The 11,497-nt window shown below is 46.0% G+C and overlaps 1 protein-coding gene across 14 annotated transcripts in view; it reads right to left on the reverse strand.

Moving 5' to 3' along the window:
- Window positions 1–4,067: 4,067 nt before the first annotated feature.
- Kiaa1217 (KIAA1217 ortholog) overlaps window positions 4,068–11,497 on the reverse strand; it is a 789,026-nt gene continuing 781,596 nt past the window's right edge. For 7 of the 14 annotated variants that reach the window (XM_057787133.1, XM_057787136.1, XM_057787132.1 and 4 more), the window contains 4 exons: window positions 8,882–8,959; window positions 7,171–8,769; window positions 6,568–6,690; window positions 4,068–5,886 (listed from right to left, as the gene is read on the reverse strand). In XM_057787133.1, the coding sequence (XP_057643116.1) occupies window positions 5,392–5,886; window positions 6,568–6,690; window positions 7,171–8,769; window positions 8,882–8,959 (2,295 nt within the window). In that variant the 3' untranslated portion in view covers window positions 4,068–5,391. Of the gene's footprint in view, window positions 6,691–7,170; window positions 8,770–8,881; window positions 8,960–11,497 lie in introns of all 14 variants that reach the window. The other 7 variants (XM_057787141.1, XM_057787139.1, XM_057787138.1 and 4 more) reach the window with 3 other exon arrangements.

Consider the following 11,497-nt stretch of genomic DNA (forward strand, 5'->3'; position numbering starts at 1 on the left):
TGTTTGTAATTACCAGATACCAGAGGCCAAATTCATGTCACCTTTAAGCAATCTAGTCTCCGGTGATAAGTGGAACCCGGGGGACTGGCATTTGTTTTGTTTGACCCTTCCAACAGTGGTCCACTCTTTGCAAAAAGTCACAGCTCATGGCATTCACAGCGTCTGAGTCTGGGGCCTGGTCTGAATGCGCTTTCACTTGAGGCTGAGTTCTGCGAGGATGCATGCCTGTGACAGCCATCAGGCCAGGTGAGGACTGTGCTACACTGGTGGATGGGTAGAAACGCCCTGAAGGATTTCTCCTCATACAAAACTGTTTACAAGGGGGACTTACATGCAACAAAACTAAGATTCCTTCTCTCATCTTAAAGACTCTCAGTGGGCCCCTTTACAAATTTATACCTGGCAAGTTTCAAAGCCAAGACACCAGAATCCCTTTCAGGAGGCACTTCCCAACAGCTCTTCACCAGATGAGCGCCATCAGCCCGAGGACTCCCATGTCGGATAGGGCCCGGAGATGTGGGCTATAGCAGGGAGAACCAGCCCTGGCAAGAGGTCCCCATCCAGCACCTTGGAATTTCAGATACCAACATGGGGCTTTGGGAGAATTGTGTTGTGAGCCCACATTTGTACCCAGCTCATTCCCCTCCCAACAATTAACAGCTGATGACAATGTCAGCCTGGTGAGCGGAGAATCTTGCTACCTGCCGTTCTTCTGAAGGGGAAGATGCCAGAATTTGAAGTCTAATAACCCCTACAGCGACTGCTTCTACAGCCTGCTTGTTTGTTTGATCAAGGAATGGAAAACGCCTGCCAACAGTACTGCCTTCCAAAGAGGCGCCATGAGAACTCCCACCCCCGTGCAAAACATTCAAGCTCTGCCCCACTCGGTCTGCCCCTTACAGGCCTCTGCCTGGGCACAGAGAGTTGGCGAGAGAGGACAGTGTGTGTTGGAGAATTCATGGCTAAGGTTGGAGAGGCAGTGGATCTAAGCCCCTGAAGCATCATGCCTGGCTCATAATAGACGACAGATGGCCATTACTCTGGCTATGTCCACAGACTCATGGTTTAAGGAATCCCTGAAAATCTCAGGCAATTAAACATGGAGCCTTTTGTGTGAATTTAAGGTATGCAGCATAGGGTCGCTGCCTTTTGGGGCAGACTCGATGGAACACATCTTAGCCCTCTTGATTTCAGGCTGTCGAGTGAGCCTCTGCTACTAAGCTGGGCAGCATGAACTGTTGTTGGGGCAGGACCTAAGAGTGTGGTCCAACACATAATTGTCAACTTACTCAAAGCCTTATGAGAGTTTTATGTATTTTTTACTCAATTGCACAGCTCTTGAATGTGTACGTTGTGGATGACAATGCCATACTTCGAAGTCAGTAGCTTGGATATCTGTCTTCTGTTCTGCAGGGCAGATTAGGGACTGGATGGTGGACCTGGCTCGAGGTCTTTCCCTGGCTGGTGTTACTGACACATGTACAGAAACTAGCTTCCATGCTATTAACTGATACTGTTTCCCCAATTTCTGTGTCCTCCCGAAGGTTGTGGGGCTGCTCCCGTGTATTAGCACTTCTGGAGCTCCAAGGAAGCTGTTTGTGCTATAAGGACATCCAGGATATGGTTGATTACCTACAAACCTGGTTCAAGGAAGAGTATGCAACTTTTGTTGATTCAGTCCATTCCTCCCGTCTTCATGCCTGTACTTGGTCTTGAACTCAGGGCATTAGGTTTTCAAGGCACCTTTACCAGATGAAGCATCTCGCTGGGCCCATTTAGCTTATTTAAGAATCTTTGTCAGATTGCAGAGACTTATTAGATTAATGGCAACCATAGATGATTCTTAAGCAAATATATATTTGTAATTTAACAAAACCTGAGAAGCCAGCTGTTTTTGCTGCCACTCCTCACCCAATTCAGATGTTAAAATAGCCCAGGTGCAGCTGTGAGCCTGATTGTATGCATTCTGTTTTCACTTTGAGATCTCTATACTGGAGCGTCCTTCAACCAAACAGCCCCTGTTGAGGATACCCTGTAGGTCTGGGTGATAGGCATATGCAATGCAGCAAGAACTTAAACACAAACTACAGCAAAGTTAAGCAATTTATTAAAGGATCTTTGAGTGCTGATGGGGGTGGGGCCAAGAGGATGGTGAGTAGGTACAGAACAAAGCTCAGGCAGCAGGTTGGTGGGAAGGACAAGAGGACCCAAGGGCCATGCCTTTATTAGGTCCTCATGCCTGCTTCCTGGCCTTCAGAGAGATTGGCTGGTGTAAAGAAGACTCATGTGAAGTAGAAAGCATTTGGTTTTGGGTGTTAACCATTAGGTTCGATTGTGGTTAGCAGCTGAAGGGTTTGTGGCCAGTGAGGTGAGGAACCAACTAAAAGCGGAGATCTTAACTCAGCTAAGGCTGACAGGGTAAAACCGGGTCTCAAGTTATGTCAGACTTAGAAATGAGTGTTGAGTCAACTCATTTCTGCCTGCTGCCATTTTGCTAAGTGTGGTTGTGGGCAGCCTGCTTATACCTGGGCTCTGTTCCTCACAGCAAGAGAGAAGGCACTGCGTCACCCCTCCCCCACCCGATGGAAGAGGCAGGCAGAGAGTTCTGGGTCAGTCCTGAGAGGTCTCTCTCTAGTCCAGGGAATCTGCTCCTGCCTGTCTGACACTGGCTCAAAGGGACCATGAGTCACAGGACTCTGCCAGAGCTCTGGGAAGTCTGATGTCAAACTGAACCCCAACCTGCTAGTTAGTGCTTTAGCAAAAATTCCCAGCATGGCCATAAACAGGAGCGAGCACACCAGCATGAATTAGGTAGCTACTAGTCACAGAGCACAGTTGTAATTCTAGGAGCGGGTAATGTCTATGAAGTCCCACTGAGACTGCGACACTGCTGGGCCGGATAGGAGTGCTGGAATCACGTACGCCGAAAACCTTCCCTAACTGCTACTGATCTTGTGGCTGCCACGACTGCTCTGAGCAGAGGTCTCTGAAGGTATTTCTTATGAAGGCATGATGTTCAGGAAACCTGAAGCTTGGGACACACAGCAGGGTGCTGTAAAGTGTGACAGTATTAGCTCTTTACATCTAACCAACAAGTTAAATTTTTTTTTTTTTGATTTTTTTTTTCCGAGACAGGGTTTCTCCACAGCTTTTGGTTCCTGTCCTAGAACTAGCTCTTGTAGACCAGGCTGGCCTCGAACTCACAGAGATCCACCTGCCTCTGCCTCCTGAGTGCTGGGATTAAAGGCGTGCGCCACCACCGCCCGGCATTAAATATTTTTTGATGTGAAAAATGATGAACAGGTCCCTAAGGTTGTTGTGGAATCTGGGAATTTTTATTATTAATAACTCTTTACCAGCTTGTGTGTGCATATCTGTCTATATTTATGTATGTGCATGCATGCATATCACAGCTGGAGGTTAGTCTCAGGTGCTGTTCCTCAGGGTATCTTACTGGCCTGGAACTGGCTAGGCTGGACTGGCTAGCCAGCCAGTCTCTGAGGATCTGCCTGTCTCGCCTCCAGAGCTGGAATATAAGGGCATGCCACTCTGCTCAGCTGTTTTTGTGGGTTCTGGGGACCAAACTCAGGATCCCCATGCTTACAGGGCAAGCACTTTCCTGACTGATCCCTCTCCTCCATCTTCTTTCCAGTCTTTGTAAATGAAAACGTGCTGTGTTGCGTGTCCATTTCCTTTAGATTCCTAGCACCCACATGGAGGCTTCCAACCAGATAGAACTCCAATTCCAGGGATCCGACACAACTCTTCTGACCACAGGCACCAAGAATGAATGTATGTCCATATACATAAAATAACAATTTAAAAAATTCAAAATTGGGAACTGAAGAAAAAACAACAAAAAAACTACACACACACACACAAACCCCGCTTGAACCAAGTGATAAAGGCATCTTCTTTTTACTTTTACTAGAAATTAAGAGAAAAAAAAAATCAAGAAAGCAGCAAAAAACCCCTCTGATGAATGAGTACACAAACTTGTGTCGAGGTTTATGGTCTGTTTGCCAAACCCCAAGCAGCCCTGGAGAAAAGTGAAGTTCAGACAACCACACTGTCAATTAGTTTATTAGGAACTCGTCCTTAGCTGCTCCGAGCTTTCGGAGAAGCACCACTGTATACGTGGACGTGGCTACATGTTACTCAGAATGCCCTCAAAGCCGAGACCCTGAGGCAATACTTACATGCACTTTGACTAGGAAGTAGTTAGTTACAATAACAAGGTACAAAAAATACTAAGCATGCAGCCCTTTATTTAGTTTTGCAAGGTCTCTGCTTACAGTTCTGTATGTTACATGGCTGTGTTATACAAATACAGTTATTTACAAAACCACTCGAGCTGTGCAAACTTGTAGCTTTTTAAAAATGGATGGGTAGTGCCATTTCCGCCCATCCCAACATAGACCCTCAAGCATGCATAAAAATTAACTTTGGTGTGGGAAAACTACTCCATGTGTGATCACATACAGTATTTTGATGTCTGTTTATATTTATATATTTACAAAATCTCCTCAGTGTACAGAACCGTACAGAAGTGTACGTTTTAAAATCCACAATGTAATAGTGTGGGTTACCAGGTCTAGGGAAACATAAAAGGGGTTAAGATACTGCAACAAAAAATACTAAAGAATAATAATATATTTTTTTTAAAGAAAAAAAGGAAGAAAAAAATAAAAATAAGGCAAAGGAAAAGAAAGCACACCTGCTTGGGCTAGCAAGCTGCCGTCCATCTTCCGATGGCAGTGCACGAGGTTGCTGACTGTCGTCCTACGGGCTGTGCAGAAGCGCACTGGCTTAGAGTCTAGCATGCTACTTTCAAATGTACAATGTTGTAGTATCAAAAATGTTTTTTGGCAAAAAAGATCTTGAAAGGAACCATGAAGCTTTCGACAAAAATAGAAATCTGTAATAAAGCTAAATGACACTAAAATAAAAGAAAATATCATAATATATGCTTTACAATTTATATAGTCACACTTGTGTATCTCTCTGTTCACTTCTAGTCTCCGTAATGAAAAATATTTTTATACAAAACATACTAAAACTCTGGAATCATACATGTTTTACATGCGTAGTACAGCTCGTCTCACGGTCTCCTGGCTCGCGCCGTACTCTCTTGGTTAATAGCACATGCTTTCTTCATCGAATAGGTACTGAATCTAGACAGTCGTCACTATGAAATTACAACAGCAACAGAGTGGAAAAGCAGGCTTGACTGCAACCTAGGAACTAACTTAGTGTTTAGCACACACTTTGCATGAAGCCTTGGACAGTACAGCAATATGGTACATTCTCCTGTGGAAACAGTTGTTCCAGACTGGCTAAAAATTAGAAACAAGGATGTGATTCCACCTCGTGCCTAATAGGATCTGGCCTTTAAGAAGTTTCCTTTGATGTGGACGGGGTGGCTTTGCTTGAACTTCCGTTCTGTGCTTTGTAGCTGGCGAGGCTAGGAGTATGGATGGTCCTGACGCCCCTGGCACCTTGATTCAGGGAGGTGGGGGAGGCAGGGGAGGGAGGGGATGAGGAGGAGGAAGTAGGGGCGGCTCGGCCATTTTGAGTCTGCAGTGCAAATGAAAGGTGATGGCCTTTACCTGCGTGAGGCGGGCTCTGAAACTTTAAGGAGCCATTAGAGACAGAGGGGATGAGGGAGGTGGAGTGAGTGGGCCGTCCTGCTTGGGGGCTGAGAGGGGTAGAAGCAATCGATGGTTTAGTAGCAGGTGCACTGGGGAGGTTAGAGCTGTCACCGCTAGCGGAGGGTAGAGAACTGCTTTTCCCAGAGCTGGGAGAAAGGGCTGGGATCTTAGAAGCAGGGAGGGAGGGGGAAGTAGGCTTACAATCCCCACCAGCTTTCTTAGCACTTCCATTAGCCTGCAAACAAAGATGGCAGGAGACACGCGGTCAGAAAGCTGGCAACACCATCAACACACAGGGCCTGGCAACACAGCCCTTCAGAGAACCATTCAGCACAAGAAAAACAAGGTTCAGTCACGGCCTGAGCTACGCTTTGTGCTTATCTGGACCTGGCAGAAACCACCCCATGCACAGAGCGGAGAAGTAATGGAAGCGGCAGAAAGGGAGACCACACGTCACGGTTTGGCCATGCATGGGGATTGGTATTGGGGTGGGGAGCATGAATGTGCTTTTAATGTGGGGGTGTTAATGTGACTTTAAAGCCGTCAACACAGATGTTAGTAGCAGTGACTTAAGAGCAGACCGATGACAGGCTGGTTTGTCTCTGCTTCCCAAGAGGTTTTGATAAGCACTACATTCACCAAAGAAACCGCCACTGGCCTGGCACCATGTGTTAACAGTTAAGGTCTGGAGTCACAAAGGAAAAGACATTTTATTGTAGGCATGCAAGAGTGTGGTGAAAAGTTTAACACAGTTCTTTTTAGATTTTTTTTTCCTCATGCCCCCAGACCCAGATCCAGAATGTCTACGTAAATGATATCTCACAAAGAAAACACGGTATTTGGTATAAACTAAGTCAGCGACTGGCTTCTTAATTGCAACAGCGTCCATCCAAAATTTGGTTTAAGGTAAAACTACCTGACGATATTGGCGGGGATCCTGCAGTTTGGACTGTTTGCTGGTTTTATCCAGGTTTCCGGGTCTGTTCTTAGAACTCATGGGTACTGGCATCCGGCTTGTCTGTGGGGTGGCACTGGAGCCCTGTGGAAGGACCGGTGAGGGAGGAGAGACAAAGAGAAGAAGGTGAGCAGATTGTTCCTGAGACTGCCCCTCTAGGTGCAGAGAAAATCAAGGGAAAAGCTAGCGCCCTACATGCAGGACAGACCCAGAAGACACCAACTGGGTTAATCAGAAGAATCAAACAGAATCAACAGCTCACTACCGATCAATTGGATTTTAATGTGAGTACCAACAGCACATGGCTGACCCAGCTTCCTGATACAGACCCACACCAATCAGCAACAGAGGCACAAACAGAATTGATTAGCTGTTAGACACCTAGTTGCCGGTTGTTTTTGGAAGGCGACGGAGAAGGGAGAAAAGACGGGTACATGACAAATAGACAAAAAAACGCGAGCCACCTGAAAGGAAGCGATTAAATCACAAGACACCGTTTGCTACTGTGATTATGACAGGCTTAAGAAGCAGCTGGAGTTTTCCACTTTCCACAGACCAATATACCTTACGTGAAGCTGAAGATATGGACGTGGGGGGTTCTGGGGCAGGGGGTACTTCATCCAGAACTAGCAAGGTCCGGGGAGAGACCTCTTGGGCTATGTGGGGCGAGCTTGCACCACAATCTCTGTTGGAAGAACATGGGGTATCAACTAGGGCCCTGGGGCTCATTTCGCTGATTGTGTTTTCAAGCTGCCTTATGGTCTGCTCCAGGCTGTCCAGCGTTCTGTACGTATTTTTCCTAATTTCATCCGTCCTTGAAGTCGGAGATGTGCCTTCAAAACTGAGCTGCTCTTGTCTCCTGGTCATGGTTTTCAGGGCATCTTCGGGCTGTGACCTGTTGATTTCAAACCTCTTGGCCTCTTTGTGCTGTTTCAAGGTACCATCCTCTTCCTCTTCCTCATAGACCACCACCTGCAGGGTCTTCTTTCCCGTCTTAGTTCCTGTGCGGATTGCCTGAGTAAGAGCAGCAAGCTGCTTTTTAGGGAATTTGAATTTAAATTTTTTCTTGGGGCTCTCGAACTGGTCATCAGTCACGTCACACTTGCGTCCCGAGTTTGGAGAATCTTCTGCGCTAAGTTTTCTCTGCTCAGCTTTATGAACTTCCTGCCCTCCTGGAGTCTGTGTCTCTGCTGCCGCGGAGTGGGGTTGTGATTGTGTCTCTGCCTTCTGTCCCCTCCTTCCACTTCCTGAGTCAATCTGCTCAGGAGACGTGTGGGAGGAAGGTGGGACTCCAATGTCTCCGTTTTCTTCCTCTTCTTCCTCCTCTATCTTTTCCTCTGTCATCATTCTCTCTAATTCCTCATCACATTCCTCAAAAATAGTGGAAAGTCTCTTATATGCAGATCGGATGTCCATGGGTTCATCAAAAATGATGATAACTGGCTTCTTGTCTAGGCACACGACTGGCTCTTCGCCTTCAGTCCCTTCTTGCTGAGAGGTAGCCTCTTTTCTTGCATCAATATTGACCGTCTGCACATCTTGTCCTTTTTGACTCACAATGTCATGGACCTCCCCACTGGACAGAACCTGGACAGCAGTTTTGGTGATCATGAAGGCGATGTTATCAGTGGTTGGGTGTTCCTCACTGGGAGAACTGGGAGTCGATTCTCCGTCTTCATTAGTGTTCGGATTAGTGTGCCTACCCACCTTGGATCTCAGGACAACTTGTCCAAGATCTGTCATGAGAACGTCATGATCTTGTGCTTTGACATCATGAATACTTAATTCTGTTGATCTAGTCAGTGGAGGAATGTGACCCTTATCTGTATTTTCCTGTCCTGGTTGGCCTGTCTCTTTTGCCTTTCCATAATTCGCCTTCTGATTCTCGGTGTCAGGAACAGCACACAGTAGTCCCGAGACCTTAGGCCCTTTGTGGATTTCACCTTCTAATGAATTCATGCCAGTGAAATTAAAATTGACCTTAGCCACATTTTTCTGGGAATACTCTCTACTGTCTCTGAATACATTCTTATTGGGTGTGTAATTTTCCTCCATGAAGGTGTCACCTCTACTTGCCGGTGTTTTCGATGTGTCGGGCATACTAGTTACCATTGCTCTTTCCCACTGGGAAGGGCCACTAGGTCTCAGAGCCCCTGCAGTAACCTGAGAGGCAAAGTGGAGAAAGGAAACCACACACATTAATCAGAAAAGGATCTGCAAGGGCAGGTAATTAAATTGCATGGCATGAGTTGGAACCCAGATGCGGCAAACTCACCTTTTGAGATTCCACTTGGGGGCCATTTTCACATTCAACATCAGATTTTCGTACATCTTCATGGAAAAATTCCAAATTCTGGTAGAATAGTGTAGGACATGTTACTCCACAAAACCACATGCGCCCACAGTGGACTATCACTATCCTTTAGTTACCTTTCCAAACATGCGTGTGGCCCAAGCACATGTGTTACACACCAACCCACACCCTACACTCTGTTTACCTGGGACTGCTTTGCTCTCCAACCTTCAAAACTGCCCTGTGCTCGCACAAGATCAAAGTCTCCATTAGTGGAACATTCCAGGGTTTCCAGTTTTGTGGGGGAGCAGGTAAGAGAATAAATGCAGCCATTACCAACTCTCTTTTTAACTCCTCACTGTCTGTGATCTTAGCAGAATCTAGTACCAGAATTGTATGAAGCACACTGGGGGGTATGGGCCAAGCAGAGACTAGGATTCTGAGATACAACTGCCTCTTAATGACGTGACTTTGGATACACCCTCTATTTCACGCCTCCATACTTCAGGTTTTGGTTTTGCTATACCTATAAACTGAGGAACAAGAGCAGAGTTTTAAAAATGTCCCTTCCAACTCTTTTATGGAAATCATCCCATAAGGAGTTCTGTTTGGGTTGGTTGTCATACTCTGGGATAAAAAAAAAAAAATTTTTTTCTTCCATGCTCCAGTGACAGATTGAAAATGTCTTTGTAGCTTATTAGTGTATTCAGATAACCTTCAAATTAATAACAGCCACCATGATTACATCTAAATTTGTAGTGCTAATACTCCACAGTTTGCAGCCATGTAGTCCTCAATGACAGGGACATGTCCTGACAATTGAGTCATGGAGTGATTATGTTGTGCAAACATTTTAGTGTATCCTTACACTCACCAGATGTGTAGGCTACCATTGTTTGTGGCCTCAGGATGCTCTTGACAGATTCAACAAACCAGCACATAAAGGTGCTGCCCATGGAGCACAGGTAATTGTGCTACGGTGACTTCTGGCTTTCACGTAACTAGAAGTCTACTCTGAGACACTGATAAAGAGTATAGAATATTACATACACCAGTGACAGCTTTTATTATCCTTATCCCATCAGGCAGCAGAGGCAACTGTCTCTTTCATACATCAGCATCAAGTAGACCTGTTTAGACCACCATAAACCACCTCAGCACAACTGTGTGATGCAGATGACCGACACCAGTTATGACTTCATTGGGTCACCACTGTAGACATGTCCATTGCTCGCCAAAATGTTATGCTACATGGTGCATGGCCATAATCAGGGAGAAAAAACTAGTGCAGGCATCTGAGGCCAAGATGGTAGCTGTGATATCACAGTCAGTTTTTATTCTCTGCATTTTATGATCTCCATTTGAAGATGTAAAGATGCTCATGGGGGTCTCAGTCCCACTAAGATTCAGGATTGAAGGACCCAACAGCGTGAGAGCCCAGGTAATCAGAGCATTTCATCTCAGGGCATTGTGTTCTTCTAGCCTGACTGGAAGAATAGCCCCAGACCCTGTGCATCCCTAATAGTAGGATCTGTTCTCCTCTCAGGGTGCTGCTGCTGGCCCTTCTAGTTGTAGAATACCAAGAGGCAGTGATGTCTGTCACAAGGTGAAATACAATCCCAGTGATGGCCATTTGTTTAAAGTGCTGACAATATCACAAAGCACAGTAACCCAGGCTGTGCCACAGTTAACACCACTGCTCTGGTTCCGAGAGGAAGGAACACACGCGTTCAAGGGATAGCATGAACAACACAAACAACAAAGTCAGCATTAACCACATGGAACACCATTAAAGACAAGGAACGAGGTGCACCCGCCGCCAGTCACCGCCAGTTTACGTGCCTGCTCCCCATGGGGGTCCCCAGACGGGGCATTACTGCTGCTGCAATAGAATGTATGTTTTTCTGTGGGATTTTAAATTCAGATTATAAAGCAACTAACATAGCACATAAAAGATTTTAAGAAGAATATTAAATGACGATCCAGCCCAACCTTTCAGTTCCAAACATGGAGTTAGTATATTTCACTAGCATCCAGGTAAAAGTTTACTCCCAATAGGACAGGACTAGGTGTGTGTAAGCTCAAATCCCCTGCCACGCCCATTTACTGGGGGTGGGAGAGGAGGGCAGAGGGGCGGGGCTGGCATCGGCCATGTCTACTGCTAAATATTTCCAGTCTCGCTCTGTAATGTGTATATTTGAATACAATTTACCAGTGGGACTACCCCAGCAGAAGGTAGCTAAGTTGAAGAGTAATTCAGATTTCACACAGATAATTGCGTTTTATTAATGGGCTAGAAAAAAAAGAATAGATTCATCAGAGCAAGCACATGGACTTCAGGGAAACTTGGTCACAGCTGTCCTGGAAACTGACAGTGACTTCTCAGGCATGGATGGTCACGATTTTGCATGAACGGCAACCACCCTCTTTAGTATTTGCTTATAAGCCCCAGGACTTGCACGGCAGGGATGGCTGGGGAAGCAAGCCCCACGTGTATGGATAATAAGCAGAAGAGAGACCCAGTCACAAGGAAGCCGTGTGAAGGACCAGGCTGGAGCTTCATGAGAGCGGGAGGAAAACAACGAAGACATTTAAGTT

This window comes from Chionomys nivalis, chromosome 13 (assembly GCF_950005125.1).
Source record: "Chionomys nivalis chromosome 13, mChiNiv1.1, whole genome shotgun sequence".
In the NCBI taxonomy this organism is placed as follows: Eukaryota; Metazoa; Chordata; class Mammalia; order Rodentia; family Cricetidae; genus Chionomys; species Chionomys nivalis.